Source organism: Calypte anna, chromosome 15 (assembly GCF_003957555.1).
Source record: "Calypte anna isolate BGI_N300 chromosome 15, bCalAnn1_v1.p, whole genome shotgun sequence".
Taxonomy (NCBI): Eukaryota; Metazoa; Chordata; class Aves; order Apodiformes; family Trochilidae; genus Calypte; species Calypte anna.
Window position 1 is genome coordinate 12,080,910 of NC_044261.1, and position 22,661 is coordinate 12,103,570.

Sequence of the window (22,661 nt, forward strand, 5' to 3'; positions counted from 1 at the left end):
CTGCTGATTTTGGCATAGCAGGTCAGGTATGAAACATTGCAGTTATGGGAGAATTCAAAAGAAAGTTTCCTTATAATGAGCATCCTGTTCTCTTTGGATTTTGTCATCCCCTCTTCAAGTGAATAACAGCTTTCCTGGAGTGGTTGTCCTGGTTTAACCTGGAGTATTAAAATAATTAGCTTAAAGGTGATGATGGCAGTAATGAGCTATTGATTCAGCAGTGATAACCCTGCTCATATTCTAGCTTTCTCTTTTTCTTTCCAGATTGCCTTATCACACCTTTCTCTTATCTTTCTAGCTGAAAGGAAGCCTCCGCTTTTCAACATGAATGCAATGAGTGCCTTATATCACATAGCCCAGAACGATTCCCCTACGTTACAGTCAAATGAATGGTAAGAGAGCTATTACCTGATATTTTCCCTTTGTTCCCCTCCAAATGCTCTGCACCACTCTCTCCTCATGGTTCAAGTCTGACAAAGGTGTTTGTTGCAGCGTAGTGATTTGTCTGCCTTCTCAAATAATGCTCCTGTGTGGGCAGGCTCAGTTTTGACCTTCTGTCACTTTGGCTGTGCTACAATCTAAAAGTGTGGAGGTGTTAATTATGGGGCTACGGATGCTGTAGGAATTAAAATATTCTTGGATGTGTTAAGCTCAGCATCAGCAGAGTTTCCAGCTGCAAAAGATCCTTGACAGAATAATTGGTAGCATTGTAGTGGTGCTGAAATGTGGAGAAAGGGAGGGGAGAGGTACACAGAATGTAGAGGTAATTAAATATGTTTTAATGAGCAACTTCCAAAGTCATCAGAGCTCTGTGGCCAGCAGATACTCCTTATGGACAGGATTGCTCCAGAATCCCAGCTTTGGGACAAGGATGCTTGTGGGAGCCAAGGGGTTACCCTGTTTTCTCTTCTCTGTCCTCAAGAGTGGAATGTATCCTTGGAGTAATGCTAGGCAGAGTCTGCAGATGTCTTGAAACAAAAGCTGCCAGAGAGGTGTGAAGTTCCTCCAGTTACACTGCTGGGCATTTAAGTAGCAGAGGAAGCACAGACGAGGGTCAAGGGAGGGGATTCTCCCCTTCTGCTCTGCTCTTGTGGGACCCCACCTGGAGTTCTGTGTCCAGTTCTGGAGTCCCCAGCATCAGAAGGACACAGAGCTCCTGGGTGGTGTCCAGAGGAGCCACTGAAATGCTCAGAGGGCTGAGCACCTCCCTTGGAAGCCAGGCTGAGGGATTGGGGTTGTTCAGCCTGGAGAAGAGGAGGCTCCCAGGGGAGCTCAGAGCAACCTTCCAGTATCTGAAAGGGCTACAAGAAAGCTGGGGGAGGGCTTTGGACACGGGGGGGCAGGGAGAGGAGAAGGGAAATGGGTTAAAACTGGAAGAGGGGAGATTGAGGTTGGACATGGGGAAGAAATTCTTCAATTTGAGGGTGCTGAGCCCCTGGCCCAGGTTTCCCCCAGAAGCTGTGGCTGCCCCATCCCTGGCAGTGTCCAAGGTTGGATGGGGCTTGGAGCACCCTGGGTTGGGGGCGGTGTCCCTGCCCATGGCAGGGGGATTGGAACTGGATGAGCTTTAAGATCCCTTCCAACCCAAACCATTCTGTGATTCTATAAATTATTTCATTGCTGATCATTTTATAAAAACCACTCCAGTTTCCTTATTTCATCATCCATGTTGTCCATTTTTCATTTGTGAAAGCAAGAATGTGGCCTTACATCTGCACACTGCTGCCTGAGTTGTTCTGAGCAGTATTTGCAATGCAGAGTAGAGACAACTTGTGACTTGTGACTGCAGGATAAGAATCAGTATTCTTGATTGCAAGCAGTTTGTTTATAGTTACCTCTTTGCTCTCTGTGGCTTTGAGAAACAGGGAGCAAGCAAGGTGCCTTTTGTGCTGCTCTCTGGTTCAGTGGCACCTAGATCAGTTTTCCTCTTTCCAGTTGTGATACAAGCTCATCTGTAGCCCAGATTTTGGTTGAGTTAAGCATTGTATAAAAGTGCTTTGCAGAGTCTCTGTTACAAAGCCAGGCAGAAAGGGACCTGGGAGTCTGCATCGACAAGAAACTGAACATGAGCCAGCAGTGTGCCCAGGTGGCCAAGAAGGCCAATGGCATCCTGGCCTGTATCAGAAACAGCGTCACCAGCAGGTCCAGGGAGGTGATTCTGCCCCTGTACTCAGCGCTGGTGAGGCCACACCTCGAGTACTGTGTCCAGTTCTGGGCCCCTCAGTTTAAGAAGGATGTAGAGGTCCTGGAGCAGGTCCAAAGGAGGGCAACCAGGCTGGTGAAGGGACTCGAGCACAGACCCTATGAGGAGAGGCTGAGAGAGCTGGGGCTGTTCAGCCTGAAGAAGAGGAGGCTCAGGGGAGACCTCATTGCTGTCTACAACTACCTGAAAGGAGGCTGTAGCGAGGTGGGAACTGGACTCTTTTCACAGACGACCTTCAACAAGACAAGAGGGCAGGGTCTTAAGTTGTGCCAGGGGAGGTTTAGGTTAGATATTAGAAAGAATTTCTTCACGGAGAGGGTGATCAGGCATTGGAATGGACTGCCCGGTGAGGTGGTAGATTCTCCGTCCCTGGAGACATTTAAAAAAAGACTGGATGTGGCACTCAGTGCCATGGGCTGGGAACTGCTCCGGTGGGTCAAGGGTTGGACTAGATGATCTCTGAGGTCCCTTCCAACCCGGCTAATTCTATGATTCTATCATTCTATGAAAGGATGGGAGGAGTTAGTGAGCTATTTCATCAGCTCATTTAGGGCATTTCTGGACTTACCAAGAATGTCATTGTCATCTGGTTTCAAGTAGTTGAAGTAAAATTGAAAATAGTAGCTGGTACACATAGCTTTTGCTGTGTTTGGGGATAAAATTGTGTTTATGTGTTTGTTTCATCAGTCTTTAACTGTTGGGAGAACTGGTGGAGTCAGCTTACTCAGAACTTGGAAATGTTCAGTTACTTTGTCTCACCTAGAAAAAATGAGTCAAGATTTTTTTTTTCTTTGGTGCTTATAAGTCTCTGTATCTTCCAGATCCAAAGCTTCTCTTAATTTAGAACTTTTTTTTTTTTTTTTTTTTTTTTAATTTACAGGTCAGATTCCTTTAGGGGATTTGTTGATGACTGCTTACAGAAAATACCTCAGGAAAGGCCATCATCCACAAATCTGTTACGGGTAATTTTTCAAATCTTTTCCAGAAGTTTGGGAAGAATCTGTCTACAAAAATAATTCTGAAGATGGTAAAGAAATATTTGCCCTTTCAAAAAAAAAAAAAAAAATTACTAGTTTTGCTCTTGTTGGATTCAGTAGAGTTTGGAGTCTTCTGAAGAGTATTTCAGGCTGTTTAGCTTTGTTGCATAAGGCACAATTCTCCTTAACGTGGTGCTCAGGAGTCAAACTGCTGGAGTAAAGTAGTGGTAGACTGTGGTAAAACACTTATATTGTTGAGGAAAGAGAGTTATTTGGGACAGCAGCCCAGCACCCTGCTGCTCTTACACCCCAAAGCTCTGCAGAGGTTACATCTGTGTTTGAGAACTTGGAAATCTCATAACATAGGGGTGTGAGTTGCAGGTTTTTAGCTGAAGGAAGGACCTGTCAGCAGGAGGGGGATGGAGGAATTTAACCTTGATTTTTATTTTTTTCTAGTGTAACTTGTGTGAAAGCAAAGACCTTTTTGGAGCAGATACACTCGTTTGTGTGAAGTAATGTAACTGTTAAGCTGCTGATGTTGCTTTTTTTTTTTTTTTTCTTCAGTAAGGAAAAATATGGTTTTTCTGTTGGGTAGAAGCAATACTTGCTAGTAAGGTTATAAACAATTTCAGTAGGATTTAAGCCTTGTAGTTTGCTACAGGCTTTCTGTGTGAAAGTGATGGAAAATCCAAAAAGCTATTTTAATTGCTACTCAAAATCTTGACTTAACCAGTCTTTATAAGACTGCCCATTGGCAATAGCAAGGCTTTTGCAGAGCTGGTAGTACTTTGAGATTTATACTCCAGATGATGAGGTGATTTTGCTCCTAATAACAATTCAGTGGTAGTGGTTGATTATTTAAAGGAACATGAGTATTAGAGATGGAAAGAGACCAGGTGACCTATGGTTTTCTCCTCATCAGAGCAGAATTGTTCTGTGTGGTGCTCTGAACTGTCCTGGGTTTTTGTTGGGTTTTTTTTTTTTTTTTTTTATAGATGCAGCTAAAGTTCAGGAAGGTTATCTTGACCTTTTTCTCTAGTAATGCTAATGTGAGCATGATTAATTTATACCTTTTGAATATGTATCTTTTAATAATCTTTTAATAATCTCTGCTCAGCTCTTGCTTTCGCTCTGTTCTTGTGAATCATTCATTTGGGCCTTTCTGATCCACTTCTTGGTTTGTTCTTTTTTGTCTAAAGTTCCTCTGGCTGGCTAGACATTTCTGGCACTAATGCACATGCCATGAAATGTTATTCCACATGTGGATATGTGGGAGCTGGGAAAGGCTGTCTTTGCTCTGTGGTGCTGCAATAAGAGGTTTTGATGCCATGTTCTATTGACTGCTGTCTGGTGCAGAAGTCCCAATAAATTCACAGCTTAGTTCCAGCTGTATATTACTCCTCATCTTATTACTTACCCAGCAGACTTTGCATGCCTTTGAAAAATTGTATTTGTGAATTTCCAAACATAACATTTTTTTCAACTTTACTTTCCAGTCATTGCAGTGTTGTATTTCTGTCTGTGTTTCTGATCTCCTTTTCCCATAATTTCTTTGTTCTGAATGGATTTTGAGCATTATCTTCTTGATTCATAAGCATCTGGTAATGCATGTGCTTCTTTTAATATCCATGCATTGAAGAAGAGAGTGGATCAGGCCAAACTGTTTGTGTGAATTTACTTTATGTAGAATTAGAACTTGTAATATATGTTAATGAATTTGTGTTCATAACCAGTAGAATTCAGGGATAAACTAAGAAAGAAGTGACCAAAAGCAGATGAGACATGTCAAGACCCTAACGGGATTAACTTCTGTCTTGGAGATAATTAGAAGTGTAAGTCCTGGCACCACTGAGACAGCTGGGCACTGGGGGAGTGTAAACACCAGCACGAAAGGCAGGATGAGGCTGCCAGAACTAGCAGATAAGGGGAAGTTTTATTGCAAGGGTCCAATTATCCTCTATAAAAAGGGGATGAAGTCATTAAGAGCAAGAAAGGTAAAAAGTTCAACCCTGAGGAAGACTTCGTTACTTCATCTGAAGACCCCCAAAGACCCCCGAACACATCCCCAAAAAGACAACTCCGCCCAGACTCCACCTGTTATGAATATGTATGTAAGGATGATGTGACCTCCCCTTTTACTGTATAAATATCCTAACCCTTTCCCTTAACCCTTGGAACTCCTTGTCCAGCGCAAGCTGGGGGTTTCCCCAGATCCGAAAATAAATACCTTTGCTGTTTAAAGACTCAAACTCTGTCTCTAAACAGTTTTGCTTGGCCTTTTTCGGCTTCAGCATCATACTTGGGCATTAAAAGTAGCACTGACAGAATAGGCTTAGGTGAACTTATTCCCCTGATCAAACCACCAAATCCAAAAGTTGTTGGTATCTCTTTATTAGCCTTTAGACTGAACCCAACTAATTAGAAGTTGTTTTGGAAACAACTGTATCACTTAGCAAAGTGCATTGTACAAGTTCAAAATTGCCAAGAGTGTGTAGGAGGGGAACCTGTGCTGGGAGTGATGGGTCCAGCCTTTGTTGAAGTTTGTCAGTGAATCATAAATCACTTAAATAGATCACAGAAATCTGTTTAATTCATTGGGTTCCAGTTTATCTGCCAAGTGGAAGAATTGCCTACAATTCCAAAAGCTTTGTGTTAGGAAAATTCAGGAGCAGGTTTTCAATAGAAGGTAGGAAGGTGTGAAATCTTGTCCAGCCCTTTTTCCTTCAGGCTTATTCGTTGTTTTGTTTTGGTTTGTTTGTTTGTTTCTTGAGTATTTCCTTTCTGATTAATTCCTGGCCCTGCTATTCCTCTGGTTGCTGTACACAGCTGCTGCTGAGAATCGCATGGCATCTGCTGATCCAGGCCATGGGACTTGGATTTTCCTTAAATACCTGAGCAGAGGAACTGCAAGCTCCACCGAGTGCTTTGCTTGTTTTCTGCAGTAGGTTAGATCATTGCTCTGTGTCTGCCTGACAGCTTTTTCATGCCATTCAGCCTTTGTTTTATGGCTTTTCTTGTTGCTCTTTCAGCTCAGTAAAATGCATTCTCCTGGATGTTTCTGAGCCTCTGGGTTCTTGGGGAGATACTGAAACTCTGCAATCTTTACTGAACAGCTAGCTTTGCTCTTCCCTCTGTCCTGGCTTTAAGCCTGGGCTCTCTACAGTATTTAACCCTCATGCCTTCACTCTTCAGGGTACAGGCTGATGAACCACTGATTTGTACTCTCTCTTGGTGCATTTTTTACCCTGTGATACTTTTGTGCTGGGGCACATAACCAGTGTTTTGTTTTCTGCTTCTGCTTGCAGCACCCTGACAAGGCTTTTACCAGCTAATAGGTTTATGTTTGGGGTTTTGGAGTGATTCATTCCTGAGGACTGGCAGCCTTTCTGCTCTCTAGGAACAGCCTAAGTTCATTGGAGGATAAGATTTCATGGCTACCTTTGGTTTGGAGTCTGTGCAAAGAATTGGAACTGAGATGTTAAGAACTCTCAAGTCATGTGGCATTCAGTCTTTTAATTTGGTTTTAGACTTTCAGAACAGTACCCTAGATGTTGCCTCCTGCAGTAGCTCTCTCTAAAGCCTGTTACACTCTTTTCTGTTCTAAGGGTTTTTCACTTGCATGCAGTAAACAGAAATAGAGCAAGTTTTTGTGGTCCCATTTTTTTAAGGAGAACTGAATTCTAAATTGAGGTGTTTGAGAATAAATTCATCTTCCATTTACAATCTCGGCTGAGACAGCCAAATGACTGTAGTGGTATTAAAATGCTGAGTAAATTAACATTAAAAAGTAAATTAAAACCTCCCCAAACTATCTCGTTAATATTTTTCACTTTGAAAGCAACAATAACATTTGTTTTAAACACTTTTTCTGTATTTTTCTCAGCTTGCATGGCATTCCTCGGAAACCTGAGTTCTGCTAGTCACTCTCCCATCCACCTCAGTACATGTCTTCAGACTAACCTCTGCCCCCCTATGAGTGTTTTGGGTTTGTTTGGTTTTTTTGTTTTCCTTGCAATTTGGAGAAAGTAGACAAAGTCCTTCTAGCCGTGGTTTCTTAGAGCTGCACCTAGCAGAAGGAGCTTGCATTTCATGTGCAAAGCAGACAATTAGATAAAGCAAGTGGGCTGTCAGAATTGTGCTCTCTTCTTTGCAAGAGCCTTTTGCTTTTTTACTTTTGTGCATCTGCCCTACAGCTTCTTTGTGTTTGCATCCTGATCTTCAAGTAGTGCCTGAATATGAAGCATGTGAAAGGAGTATTGCACTGCTAATGAATATGCATAAACAAGTAGGCACTGAACATGTAGAGTGGGTTTAAATTCAAGACCATTGTTTCAAATGTGCTACTGCTTCCTAAAAATGATCTGCAATGAGATAAAGAATTGTTACCTTTTTTCTAATTGTAGCAAAGCTGCAGATTGTTGATGTTTATGGAGAAATAAATGGTGGTTATCTGTGCTGAGGAGCAGAAATGATTCGTTTTACTTCTGTGGGAAGTGATGTTTAGAACTTTTTAGCCATGATTAAAAAATAAACACCATCACTACTAGCAAAAAATTGATAGTGAAATGACTAGCTGTCCCCATTAGCAAAACTCCAGTGCACAACAGTTTAAACTCAATTAAAAACAATTAAAAGACTGGCTTGTCCTTTGAGCTTTCTTGTATGGGAGACTCCTCTTTTGAGACCTGGGTTTCATGTATTGTTCACTCCAGCTGCAGTTGGATGTCTTTGTTCTTGAACTTGAGGTGTGGCAGCACATCTAGAGTAGAGATGCTTTTCCCTGAGTCCATGAGGTGTGGAAAGAGCTGTGGGGCCAAGTGGGCAGACATGACCCTCCTGAGAGTTTCTGTGCAGGAGAGTTCAGCTGCTGAGAGACAGACAAGCTGCTCTTCTGGCATTTGCAATGCAGAGTAGAGAGCCACTCGTGCAGAAGATGTTTGTGCCTTCAGGCCAATCTCCTGTCATATATATTAAGCAACAAACCCAGGTGTAGTGATTCCATGTAGAATTTTGGCAAGTATTTGCCTTGGTCAAAGGTTAAATGGGAAGGCTGCAATGCTTTCTTACTCTACTGCCAGTTGTACAGTTCAGAACTTAACTGATAAATCAGAGAAGAGCCTTTAATCACTACTTAAATTTCACTGAAGGATTTATTCTAAAGTCTGCACCAAAAATATGTGCTTCTGGTACATCCCTAGGCTGGTAAGAATCTGATTTTATTTCAGCTATGGCTATAAATGCTTTGAGTATAAATAAACCTTGCAATCATCTTACTAGTTTTTTTTTAATAAATGAATTGAAATAGATGCAAGAGAAATCTTTGCTTGTATCCTACACAGGTAATCTTGCATAATCAGACTGGATTCTTCTTTGTCCTTTGCACATTTTGTTCATTTTGAGGCCCCTTGTCATTGTAAGGTTTGAAGTGACACTCTCTTGTACCTCAGACACATCAAGTGAACAAACTTGGCAAGGGGCAATTGCACTGTTTGGCCTGGAGAGGTCAGAAAACCTGACCCCAGTCCACACTGTTTCACTTCAGACAGTGAAGGGTATTGGGGAGTCAGGGCTACAGAGAGCTTGGAAGGGTCACCCAGGTACCACACCTCTCCATCCACTGCTCCAGCTCCTGCTGCCTGTCTGTGTACACGAGTTTCAGGTTGTGAAGTGGCTTTTGCTCACTTCTCACTACATTTAGTTGAGTTCCCTGCAAGGACACATCTTCTGACTTCTGAACACAATGTTTTGCAGCCCGTGGTTCCAACTCCTAGTGCATAGCATGATCCATTTGGTTATTTGAAACATTGATGAGCACAGTTGGTGTGTTGGGTGCTGAGTGTGTTGGGAGTCTTTCACAATGGGTGCTACTGAGTATGAGCAGAGCAGTTACTGAGCACAATCTCTCATTTTGGCTGCTTCTTAAAATAAGTTACTGTCCCTGTCTTTACAAAATCCTGGTGTCAGGGCTGAAACTCTGTGTTTTATTTCCTCTAATGCAGCATGATTTTGTTCGCCGAGACCGACCCCCAAGGGTGCTCATAGACCTCATCCAAAGGACAAAAGATGCAGTCCGTGAGCTGGACAACCTTCAGTACCGGAAAATGAAGAAAATCCTTTTCCAGGAGACACGGAATGGCCCACTGACTGAGTCTCAGGAAGAGGAGGAGGTACTTTTTGTTACCCCACTTGCATTCCTATAAATAATTTCAGGGTGAGTGAAATGTTTCCTCATCTTAAGGGGACAGAACAGTGGCAGCCTAGGTGAGAATGCAATCTATGCTGCTGGAATTGCCATCTGGACCAGCAGAGATCTAGGGGAGGATAATGAGTGACAGCAGCCTTATCATAGAATCATAGAATTGGCTGGGTTGGAAGGGACCTCAGAGATCATCAAGTCCAACCCTTGAACCACCGTTGCAGTTGCTAGACCATGGCACTGAGTGCCACATCCAGGCTCTTTTTAAATATCTCCAGACACGGAGAATCCACTACTTCCCTGGGCAGCCCATTCCAATGCCTGATCACCCTCTCCAGAAAGAAATTCTTTCTAATATCTAACCTAAATTTCCCCTGGCACAACTTGAGACCCTGCCCTCTTGTCTTGTTGAAAGTTGTCTGGCAAAAGAGCCCAACCCCCCCCCCGGCTCCAACCTCCTTTCAGGGAGTTGTAGAGAGTGATGAGGTCTCCCCTGAGCCTCCTCTTCTCCAGGCTGAACACCCCCAGCTCTCTCAGCCTCTCCTCATAGGGTCTGTGCTTGAGTCCCTTCACCAGCCCAGTTGCCTCCTTTGGACCTGCTCCAGGACCTCGATATCCTTCCTGAACTGGGGGGCCCAGAACTGGACACAGTTTCACTTGGTGTTGGCAGCCCAAGCTTTTCAAGTACTCAAAAGTAGAGTCAAAACTGTTTAATGGTTGTGTTTTTTTTTCAAGTATCTTAAGTGTAAAAGAATTGGCCTATCCTGAGCTGAAAGCAAAGCACCAAATTAGTCTTATTTTTAAAGATTCTTTTATATCAAAGATTAAAAACATAAAATTCAGCTTCAGTTTAACTCTTCTAATAAACAACCTGCTTAATAAGTGGATGATAATAGACACTAACTGGCTTAGAAGGAAACCACTTTTTTTTCAATTGATGAGATTAGATGGAAGTTAATATCATTTGGTGGAGGCACAGTGGCTAAATAAATCCAGAGTTGGTTCTCAGCAAATAAATACTGATATGGTAACTGCTGTTTCTGTTCCGTTTTGTTCTGATAAAGTAAGATGTAATATGCCCAAGCTCAGCATACATTCAGGGACTTGGTTTTGAGGTTTGCATGTATCAGGTGTTCCTTTAAAGCTAAACTAGAGCTGGGGTTTAAGAACTAGGAGAGTATGGGTGGCTGGCATGCAGAAGGAGGGGACCTGGCCCTTAGCTAACGTGACATTCCTTCCCATTGAAGGAGATGCACAGAAGGAGCAAGAGCAGCAGCACTGTGATTGAAACTAGGAAGTGCTTCTCTTTTGGCCTTCCAGCCTGCCAACTTCTAAACCTTCAGATTACTTGTTTAGGGTGAGGAGAAGGGGAAGATTTGTCAGATTTTTTTGCACTGAAACCCTTCAAGCTTTGTCTATGTATGTGTGAAAAGCTGCTAGAGTGACAGGGCAGGAAAGAGCAAGGGAATGGCTTTCCCACTTGGCTGTTCAGCAGATCCAAGCTCAACAGTGAAGCAAGATACATGTGGTAGTAGTTGACTTGAAGATGTCCATTCTGTGCCTCCTGTTCCCACCTCTCAATAAAAAGAGAAGAAAAGAGATTGTGTCTCTAGGAATGAACACTCTGAGGCTCACACTCTGCATGTGCACAGCATGCTCTGCACTACATTTTGCCACTGAGCTTACATACCACAGAAGGAGGTTGTGTTTCTCTTGTGTGTCACTAACTCAGCAGTGAAAGGAAGACAGCACTTGCTTCAGTTGCTACTTAACTGGTTAACAGAAGCTGATAACTCTACGTGCCACAAGACAGTTCCTTTTTCTACCTCAGACTTTCAAAGGTGGTATAGGAGCATCAGAACCCTTTAACATTAAAAATACTACTAATGCTTTCCTCAGAGCTCTTCCGAAATGTTAAAGTCATTTGGAAAGTATTTAAGTCAGGAAGTCCATGTTAAGGCTGCATATGCAATCTCTGTTCAAATATGTTCCTTAATTACGTAGCCATATCCTTGGCTCAGATGCTTCATCAGATTATTTCTTCTTCAATTTTATATAAGCCTTTTGGAAATATTTTCATTCTCATGTCCTTATGTTCTCTATAAAACAGTATTCTTGTTAGGTTCTAAGTGCTTGTACACAGGCTCTGAATAAGCTGCTAATTACTTAAAAAATAATTACACAATCAAATACAAATTGTCAAATCTGCCAGTTTTATCTTTCTGTCAGTTTCCAATAAAATTAGTACCCTGATAATCAATATGTGATGTAATTCTCCCCAAGATCAATCACTTAGAAGGCCAGGACAAACTAGGTACAGTAGCAAGCCACTAATTCTGTTAATCAGGGCTGTTTCAGACCAGGAGGTGAAGGGTATTTGGAGTTCCTGATCCTCACTCTACAATCCTCACACACCTCTTCAGTGCCACTTGTTAACTACAGAGGACTCCATAAATTCTCAAAGTCAGTCCAGACTGAGCACATAATGTTGGATTACTGATCTGGGATGAGTATGCAATGAGAGAGAAGGCTGCTAGCTTCTAGTATACATCTGTAGAATCAAAAATATGTCCTATATGAGGATAAATTATTTATGTAAATCTAAGTAGATGAAAATAGTTGTAATCACTAATAATGCAGGCTCTTCTGAGTCAGCTGCTTAAAGGTGAAGGAAAAATTTACCTTGGCTAAAACCAGAATGTCCAAGGGTGTTTTTTTACCTTGACAAAGTGTAATTGCTCACTGCTTGGGACATGGAAGTTAAAACCTCTGCACCTGTTAAGCACCTTGTGATAGTTACCAAATCATAACCAACTGGGTTATCAGGAGAGTCACACAGTGGATGTAGCATACCCTGACTTGGAACATTGTTTTAATACAAACTTAGGTTGCTCCATTTAATAGTGAGACTCCTTCCACTAGCCATCCAGTATTCCTGGATGTCTCAAGCTGAGAGCCATGCCCAGACTTACTGATATGTGGGGGGGGGGGGAAAAAAAAAGTAAAAAAGGCTTGGTATAGTAGGATCGCTAGAGAAGAGGCAAAAGCTGACTGCCCCACATGGACCACGTCATAAACCAAGCAGCCCGCAGAAACACATTTGTCACAATAATGAGGAAACAACCTTTAACTCTGCAGAGCTGCCTTTAAAACAAACTTTGGCTGCTGCAGGCATGTGCTGGGCAGATGATCTCCTGCAGTGTTTGTAACTGATGCCCCTTGTTTTATAGGACAGTGAGCATGGATCAAACCTGAGTAGGAAGATGGACAGTCTGGGCAGCAACCATTCCATCCCAAGCATGTCTGTGAGCACAGGCAGTCAGAGCAGCAGTGTCAGCAGCATGCAGGAGGTCCTGGATGAGAGCAGCCCTGAACTGGTCATGATGCATAGTGATGAGAGCACAATTAATTCCACTTCCTCCGTTGTTCATAAGAAGGTATGTTCCCTGGTGCTCTCCATAGCTTCCTGCAGCCCTTGCTATTGCTCATGTTGGCTCACCCATGTCGAGCCCATCCATCAATGTCCTGTGGTCTTGTGCTGAGCCATCTGCTGGGAGCAAGGAGCTGGTACCAGACTTGCCAGACTGAAGTCCAAGTCCTGCGTTTCCTTTTTTTCTTTAAAAGCTAAATGGCATTTAGAGAACTTCTGACAAGAAAAAGAGGCCATTAATGCTGCCAGTGGCCAGGCAGGGCTCACACAAACTTACTGCATGCTCCTTACCCAGCCCTGCATGTGCACTTCTCCCTCTGCTTGTAACATCAGCCCTTTTTAACTTGTGAATGACTGTCCCCTGCTCTGTAGTATGGTGACACCTGGTCACAGCAGCTCAGCTAACCATTTCCCAGTCATAGTGTATGGTTACAATCTGCTTGCACTTGGATTTCCCTCCTGAGAAGTGGAAGTGTGCAGAACTTCGTATCCTTCCCATGAGGTATGTTTTGAGCCAAGTTCCACTCAGTCCTTTTCTGCTCTTTTGCTGCATGTTGTGATCTGATGCCTTTCATTTTCTTAGTGCTAGATATCAAACTAAAGGTGTGTAGCTGTAAGTCAGCATCTAATCTAAGACTATTTTATGAAAGTAGTTTTGACTCAATCTTAGCAGTGTCTTTTACTGGTGGGTGGGCAGTAAAATGCTGGTTGTGTGACTGAACTTGCAAAGAGCTTCAAAGTGTATGTATGCTTTGTGCCAGAGGAGCTAAAACATAACAGCATCATGAGAAGTACTAATTCCTCATTTGTAGGGTTACAGCAAAGCCTGGGTCTGACTATTTGTAAGCAGTTTTTCCCCCTGAACTACAGTTGTTTGTGGAAGTGAATATTGAACTGCTTATAAAATGGAGCTCTAAAGAAATTTTGTCTTCAACAAGACTGCCCTGTGTATTTAAGGATACTGGCAGATAATCTGCATAGACTTCAGGGGTTTACATCTTTTTTACCTTTAGAGAAGATCTTATTTTTACCTTTTTGAAAAAACAGTGTTAGGTACAAAATGCCAGCCTGGGGAACCTTCCTGGATGAAGAATGGTGCTACTGTTCTTATGTTCTGGGTGACAACAGTTGGAACTTCTTGTTTTCTGTAGGCTCCAGAAATGTGTATTAATTCTGATTTCATGTCGTTGAGTAGTTTTATTCCTGTATGTGTTAAAACAGAAGTTTGAGGTATTAGTTCACATAGTATTCATTCATTATAATGTTGCTGACTCAGCAGTGTCTTTACAGTTGTTGAAAACAAAAATGGAAGCCACACCCATCAGATGTAAATTTAATTTGTGAGACTTGTCAAGTATCTGCTTGGTATAAGAATCAGTGTTTTGGTTTTCAGTGACTGAGTGAGTGGCCCTTCTAAAGTTACATGTACAGGAAGATTTTGGGGTCTATTAATTGAGTCCTCTTACACTTCTGCATAGCTGTTGTTTTCTTTAAGACTTAGGATGCATAAGTGCATGAAGTGCATGTTACCTGGTTTGGAAAAATAGGGAAAAATAGGCTGTAACTGCAGGATTGTGAAAGAAATCATCATAGATCATTTAAATCAGATGTTTTAGGGTAATTTTGGAAGCACAAAAACCAGATCTTCACTGATGGCCTTTACAGCATTCAATAACAGACTGTGATTACTGCTTGGTGTATAGTGGTATGGGATCTTCCTAACAACTAAATGTTACTTTCTGCTGTGTGTGCACAGAAGGTGAATTTAGACTGGGTGTAGCAGGAGATAGTCCTGCATATTTCCATATGCAAATATATTGCTTTAGTTTAGTACACTTTTAAAAATTCTCTTACTTCAGGGAATGTAATTTTAAATAGAAAACTGCTTCATCTATATATTGTGCGTGCATTACTACATGTGAAAAGACCAAAATTGGAGCAGGACATTTCAGAGAGTCTATACACATAGATCCCACTCTATTTTCAAGGTGAAGTTCCTTATTCTGAAGAAACTTCCCTTTGTCTGGGTACTGGCTATAGCTGTGTTTCTGTAGGCTGTGATGGAGCTGATCCACACGACTTGGTTTTGTTCTAGCAAGTGACAAACAGGGAGTGCTGAGTTCAGTAACACCCAAACAAAATGGAATGGGGTTCAAGTTTAAATTAAGCTTTTGTTTTGCATTGAATTAGCCTTTAAAGGCCAACAAGAAAATACTGATGGATATTATTAGCCAGCTGTCTCCAGTGTATGGTCCTAGGGTAGTAAATGAGATTGTTTTGACACAGGTCACGTTGAAGTGTTCATAGAAAATAGAAAATCATAGAATTAGCCGGGTTGGAAGGGACCTCAGAGATCATCTAGTCCAACCCTTGACCCACCGGAGCAGTTGCTAGACCATGGCACTGAGTGCCACATCCAGTCTTGTTTTAAATGTCTCCAGGGACGGAGAATCTACCACCTCACCGGGCAGTCCATTCCATAGCCTGATCACCCTCTCCGTGAAGAAATTCCTTCTAATATCTAACCTAAACCTCCCCTGGCACAACTTAAGACTGTGTCCTCTTGTCTTGTTGAAGGTCGTCTGTGAAAAGAGTCCAGTTCCCACCTCGCTACAGCCTCCTTTCAGGGAGTTGTAGACAGCAATGAGGTCTCCCCTGAGCCTCCTCTTCTCCAGGCTGAACAGCCCCAGCTCTCTCAGCCTCTCCTCATAGGGTCTGTGCTCGAGTCCCTTCACCAGCCTGGTTGCCCTCCTTTGGACCTGTTCCAGGACCTCGATATCCTTCTTAAACTGAGGGGCCCAGAACTGGACACAGGACTCAAGCTGTGGCCTCACCAGTGCTGAGTACAGGGGCAGAATCACCTCCCTGGACCTGCTGGCCACGCTGTTCCTGAGCTAGCCCAGGATGCCATTGGCCTTCTTGGCCACCTGGGCACACTGCTGGCTCATGTTCAGCTTCCTGGCAATCCAGACTCCCAGGTCTCCTGGGAGACTCCCAGGTCCCTTTCTGCCTGGCTGCTCTCCAGCCACTCTGTCCCCAGCCTGTAGCACTGCTTGGGGTTGTTGTGGCTATTTCACAAATAAGTTAATTAAGAATCTCTAGATGTACCAGGCTGTGTAAAGTGACCACGATGGCAAAATTGCCAGGACTGTTGATATTTTTGGAGGCTCAACACTCTTAAGTATCAGAGGCCTTTTGATTTTCTTTGAATGACAACCCCAAAATGTTGTGTGCAATTGTAAAATGTAGCATGAAAGAGTCTCTGGTCATGTGCAAAACATATTTCCCAGCTGCTGCTTGGTGCAAAGAGCCAGTCTGGAGTGGCATTTACCTGGTGTAGATGATGAGCAGACCTCCAGCTCTGGCTGCATCTCCTGTGTCATGCTGGGCTGGGAGAAGCTTCCAGCATCCCCATCAAGCACTCCTAGCAGGTGGACTGTGACCAGCTACTCTGAGGCAGAGACAAAGTGTAAGAAAACACTTTTTGTGTTTGTAAACAGCTTTTAATTTTTTTTTAAACAGTTGATAATTGATAATTGGCTGTAACTTCAAAAAAATGTTTTGTGGTCACAAAGTTACTGAAATGAGCTGCTTCTGATGATGCTGATTTTTACTGTCTGGTGAAAATCAACTAGTTTGTGATAGCTGAGATGCTTGGGTTTTGCATGATTGAAGGGATAGCATTTGTGATAAAGCCTCCATGAAAAGCAGGCACAGCTTCACCCCTTCCACAATATAAAAGCTTTGGGGCAGCAGTAGAGCTCTGTGCTGTTAGAGCAGAGGTGACTCCCACCTACCAGCAGAGTAGAACTTGTTGATCCAGAAGAAAAGTGACTAGACAGGAAGAAAATAATACTAATAAAAAGCTCTGATTGAATATGTAGCTTTTGATAAATTTAGTTTACAGCTGTGTCCTAAACTCCTGAGAGGAGCAAAATTGCAATAGTTTCTGCTACTCAGGCAAGAAGCTTGCACCCTCTTTTCCTGGGATCTCAGTCCTTAGGATTGAGGACTGCTTCCTCAGGAGGAGGCCCTCTTTACAGGAAAAAAGAGGTGAGCTGTGTTACTAGGAATTTTCCTTGTCCCTTTGCAGGTTTCAGATTGACCTCCTCAACATAGGTCTCAAGATGATCAGTGTAAGAGTTACAGTTTTATAGCATTTCTCTTTCAAAGAGAATTTACACAACTGCTTCTCTGTCCAAGGGTCATCTTACCTATAGATGGGCATTTTTGTATCCATCTCTTGTTGGGAGCTAATTCAGTTGTTCAGCTGCACAGGTTGAGAACTGAAGAGTAAATGACAGCTCTAATGCAAACTCCTTGTACCTGAGAACACAAAAAAAAAAAAAAAAGAAAAAAGAAAACAGGGCTTGTAATTAAACTCCAACAGTTAAACACTGTGCTTCAAAGACATGGAACCCAGATTTTAAAAGCAGATAGGTATCAGTTAATTCATTTTACAATGAGGATAAAGATTTTGGCTTCCTAAGAATACAGGCATCAGTTGGTGCATCATAGGTAATTTGTCATCTTTGTTCAACTGCTGGTATTTGTCAACCTGTGTGCAGGTGGCTTCCCAGAAATGTTATTTTGTTGTCATAAATGAATATGTCAAGTGGTAGGTTTCAGATGCTCCCACATGGTATTATTTCTACAAAACTTTGTACTAGTGAAAAAGGTTTTTAATCTGAACAAAACCCAGCGTGGTATTTTTTTATTTGACTGTAATGCACTTGATGTCACTTGCTTCAACCTTAAAGCCATTAGTAATTTGGAAGATGAAACTTGGACAATAAAAATGCCAGGGAAATCCTGTGATTGAAATACACTTTTTAACAAAAAGAACGAAAAGAGGGTGTTTGTAGTTGATCCTCACAAATGTCTGTAGTCAAAAGATACTTCTGTAGTAACTGCTGCAACTTGAGTGACTTCCCAAGTGCATTACATGACCCTACACAGGGTGCCTGTGGCAGGATTCATGCTGAATTCTCTGGGTGGAGAGTGTGCTGGCATGGCAGTTCTGCAGGGTTAGAAGGTGTTTTCCTACATGTCTGGAATTATGATTCAGACTTGGAAAATATATTTTTATGAGATGTAAAAAATCTTTAGGTAATGATTTCCTGAGTTTTGGCTTGCATGTCCTGGCCATGATGACCCCTTTGCTGCCTTCTGGAATCATGTCAAGCAGGTTGGTGGCATGAAGCCTTTCTTGAAAGCCTCTTGGCACTTGAAACCTGTCTGTAGATTACTGAGGCATTTATTGCACTAAAATGAATGGTGGCACACCACTGTTGTTTTCCTCTTTTTAGAAGGCAAGGATTTGCTGCAGTTTCATTACAGTCCTCTCAGTCTGGCTCAGAAATTGCCTTTCCTGTTTGTCTAGGAGATTGGCACTCCTTTCCAGTTTGTAAATCCATTTCTGTGAGCAGCATGGAAGCTTTGAATTGATGTGCATAACCAGAGATGCACTGTGCAAATGGATCTTTCTTTTCAGACAGTGGTATAGGTGTTTCAGCTTTAGGCTAGTCCAGTGTGATCAGAGTTTGCAGTTAGGGGGTCTGAGTTTCTAAATCAGCTGCTGAAGGCAATGAGGCCCCTTTGGCATTTTGTTAATTGTTGTGTTTGATGCTTTGTCAGTGCAGGAGTTGCTTCACCCATATGACAATGTAAATCTCAGATGCAATTTATACATCTGCCTGGATGGTTTTGCTGAATTTAAAATCTGAGGCAAAATTCTCAATGATTTTAAGGTATGAAGAAACAAATGGTCTACCTGCTGAGCTGCTCTGTGTTTGCCTCTGTAGCTTGCTTGTTCCAGTTGTCTTCTGAGCCAGTATTGCATTCACCTAGGAAGTTTCATGGCATCACTGTGTTTCTGTGGGGTTTTTTTCCCCATAGTGTTTCTTGGGGCAAGTTACATCCTTTGCTGCTCTGTGTGTCTGCTTCTCTAGAGATTAACATCCCCAAGAAAAAAAAATTAATTTTATTTTAAGTTACTTATTAATCCATAATATATGTAGGAGTCGTGGGTTTTTTCATTCCTAAAGAGCAAGTTACTCTCTGGAGTAACTGGAAGCTCCACCAGCTCTCCAGTGAGATAATGTAGAAGTATCTGAGGATTTTTTGTCCTGGCAATGAGCAATGTCAAAGCCAGAACACAGCAAATACCCCCATTTGTTGTGATCAACCTGACCACTGGTTATGTAGTACCTAATACTGTTAGAAGAACAGATGATTTATTTAGTAGGAAGCTGAAGAGTCCAGATTTTTTTGCCCTAATAGAAGGATTTAGGTTTAGTGTGAGTTGTGATCTGAGCATGCCTGAAGTTGTATTCGTTAGACAAATATTGCAATAAACAGATTGATAGTGAAATGTACATGAAAGATACATTACATTAAAAGCAAACTAATGTTTGAAGTGCAGATCTAGGGCTGTGAACTACCCTGACCCAAACTTGATGATTTTCTGGGGTGCTTTCAATCAGTTTACTCCCTGAGTAACTCAAGCTAGGGTGCTTCTTCTTTTGTTTCTCACCAATTTTTGCTTGGGATCTTTTGTTTCCCACCAATCTGGAGCTAAAAGTTGGAAACAAAATATCCTGACTTCTGCTGGCATCTGACAGGAGATACCATTGCAGTATCTCTTAGCAAGCTTTGGGGAGAAGCAAATAAAAAGAGCCAAGGTAAATGTTCTGGTTTGTAGGTAGGTATCTGTCATGAAAGCCATCAGTCATGTCTGAGGAAAGTTGGTGGAGACAGGGCTCCTCTTAGGTTTATTTGTCTTACAGGTCTCTGTTTACTTGCAGTTTCTGTGGTGGTGTAACTTGCTGGATTTGGTAATTCTTCATGTCAAGTGATTTTATTTTTGGTAGTGTGACAGCTTTTCTGGAAAATGCAGCCCTGGAAAAGGCTGCATGGGCTTATTTGAGAGTTAATAGTGGTTGCCTGCCTGATGCAGAAGCCTCAGATCTCAGATTAAGGGGTGCCATGGACAACCACTGAGCTTTCTGTCCTCTTGAAACAGGTTCTTTTGCTTGCTCAGTTGCAAAGGAAATTTCCCATTCCTTACCCAGCTCAGTTTGAAATGGAGAATGCAGTTAATTCACATTCCTGAAGTGCAATTAGATTCTGCTGTGAGCTTCTTATGTGCACTGAAGTAAGCAGAAGTCCCATAGAACAAGACCAGGCTGACATTCTGCCCTCTGAGACTTCACCTCTTAGCTAACAAAGTAGCCCACAGATTAATCTCCTGATATAGGAAGTAATTATAATTTGAACTGGTCATTTTAGGTGGTGTTTTGGAGCATTCTGAAAAACCTGAATGCCCGTTTTAAGTCTTCATTTCAGTGATTTGGTGCTTCTCTGCACCATGCACCCTGGCACACTAAAGTCATGGAGAGAGGGAGGGTGGTCCAGGGCTTGGTGTATTCCTAGCAGACCTTAGGAACCTTTTGTGTTCACATGTGCCTGATGCCTCCACCTTAATGTCATAGCTACAGCAGATAAATAGTAGCTCCTCTGAACCTTTGTTTCTCTTTGTGGTTCAGGTGGGTAAGTTTTGGGATTGGTAGCCTTCCAGTGAGGCTACAAGTCCATTGAAACTGAGTGATATTGTTTAAATGTTTAGGTTTATTTTTGGTGTGACTATTCTATAGCCTAAGACGTAGCTTTCTCAAGAAAAATGTTCAAGTCTGAGAGCCCCACCTGTTTTAGCTTGTTCTGTCTCCCTGGGGTGGGTAGGAGCAGGTGAAGGTGGTGTTCTGTGTTGATCTTGCCCATTGTGCTTTTTCCATGTGAAATCAATTAAAAAGTGACCGTGGAGTGTAAAGTCCTCAAAATATGAAGGATAGGAGCAAAGGTGTTGGGATAAAAGCACTGTAAATCAATGTGTCCTTCAGCATTTTTATACCTGCTTGATTTTTGCATGAAGAAGTGTACAGAATTATATTGAAAGGGACTGAATTTGTTTGAGTCCAGACTAGAGACTGAGGACAGCAGGGAGGAAGATGAGTGTCTGCTGAGTGGGAAGAGAGCAGTGGTACCACAGCAGCCTCATGGTGGAGATGCTCTTCCATATCAGCTGATTTCTCACCATAGGGATTTCTGACCTTGCTGGTGTCTGCTTTGGCATGGCAGGGTGACAAAGCTGCTGCTTCTGCTCTCCCCTAAACAGCCAGAGCACAAAGTCGGTCTTCAGTTTGCCTTTTGGCACAGGTGCTTGCAGACTTGATTTTTGCACCCGTGGCAACTTGATTTAATTCAAGAAGAATCTCCGTTTCTCTTTGAGTTTTTAGGAGCTGGAACTTGAGGCTGGAAGTTGCAGAACTGTGTCCTGTGCCAACACTGGCTGCCAGCACTGCTGCCCTGTGGAGCCTGTGCCTCTGCTCAGGACATGCTGGGTGTGCAAAGCTGCTCTGTAGGGAAGGTGCAGTGGGTGCACTGACTTTTGGCAGTCACCGTTTCACTTAGCAAGATTGTGGTGGTGGGTTTTTTAATATTATTTTTTTGGCCAGCCTTTCTGATAGGGTCTCTCCTCTGGCCATTCGAGGAGAGGTTGGTTCTCTTGCAAGAATTGGCAGGTGTGGGTTTGCAGATGCACAGCCACTCCTGGCCGAGCCTTGGCAGCGAGCAAGAGGGAAGCTGCACCGGCAACCATTCCTGCTCAAACCTGTGAGCTGTTGCTTTAAAAAGGAAAAAAAAAAGGGGGGGGGGGAAATAAAAATCCTTTGTGGGCTGTGGAGAGAAAGTGCTAGAACTGTGCAGGATCATGACTGGAAAGCAGGATCTCTGAGTGGTCACAGAGGCTTTCCTGGTCCTCTCCAGGTTGTAGCCAAGATGCTTATCCTCCACGGCAGATAGCAAACAGGAGACAAAGAAAAACCCTGTTGAGGACGCACCACTCAGCGAAGGGAATGAGTCAAAATGTTGCTCTGGTGTTAAAAGGAAACAGCATCTCCTTGGCTAGACATGGAAATCACGTTTTTAACGGGATTGCTGGGTTGCAGTGCTTGAACCCGACCGTTCCGAGGAGTCTGCTTGCTCTGCATCGCTTTGTGCTCTTCAGTCTTTTTGTGTGTATGTAATACTGGAGGTTTGAAAAGGGAAAAAAAAAAAAAAAAAAGAAAAAAAGAAGAAGAAAAAAAAAACCCATCCAGGGATTCGGAAGGCATCCTGCTAGCGATCAGCTGACACACCGACCGAACCCCAGCCTGCAATGTGTTGCTTATTCATTTTGTACGGTGGGAGCTGCCGGGGCTAGCAGAGAGCTGAACTATGCCTCTCCAACAGCCGCGCTGCTGCAGCCAGAGGGGTGAGAGAGAGGCAGCCACCGCGGGAAGAGCACAGCCGGACTTTCTCCTTCTTTTTATCCATTTCTGCAGGATCATGTATTTATAAGGGATGAGGTGGGCCACAGGGATCGCAGGCCTGAGGTGCGGCCTACCCAGTCAGTGCAGAATCAGGCCCTCCACTACCGGAACCGAGAGCGCTTTGCCACAATCAAATCAGCATCTTTGGTAAGCAGCCACCCCACCCCACCCCACCTCCTCTTTCTCTCCCCCCCTTCTCCATCTGCAAAGGGGTCAGGAATTTATTTATTTATTTATTTATTTATCTCTTTTTCCCCCCCCTCTCCTGATTTTATATTTTTTGTTGTTGGCATAGCAACTAGATATTGAACTGGGGGAAGGTATTTCAATTCTCTGGGTGTCAGATGCAAAATGTAGAATTTATTTCATTTCTGCGTGTATTTGCCATCTATATGAAATAAGCCACTTTTCTGGGTGAACTTAATATCATCTCAGATCCCCTCCCCACCCCTCCTTGTTTCCATCTCTGTCATTAATATATTTATTT

General features: G+C 42.8%; 1 protein-coding gene across 1 annotated transcript in view; it reads left to right on the plus strand.

Annotated features, from left to right (window-relative positions):
* TAOK3 (TAO kinase 3) overlaps nt 1–22,661 on the plus strand; it is a 59,476-nt gene that overhangs the window by 18,636 nt on the left and 18,179 nt on the right. The window contains 5 exon segments of the mRNA XM_030460811.1: nt 299–392; nt 3,084–3,165; nt 9,180–9,347; nt 12,607–12,813; nt 22,187–22,321. Coding sequence (XP_030316671.1) covers nt 299–392; nt 3,084–3,165; nt 9,180–9,347; nt 12,607–12,813; nt 22,187–22,321 — 686 coding nt within the window.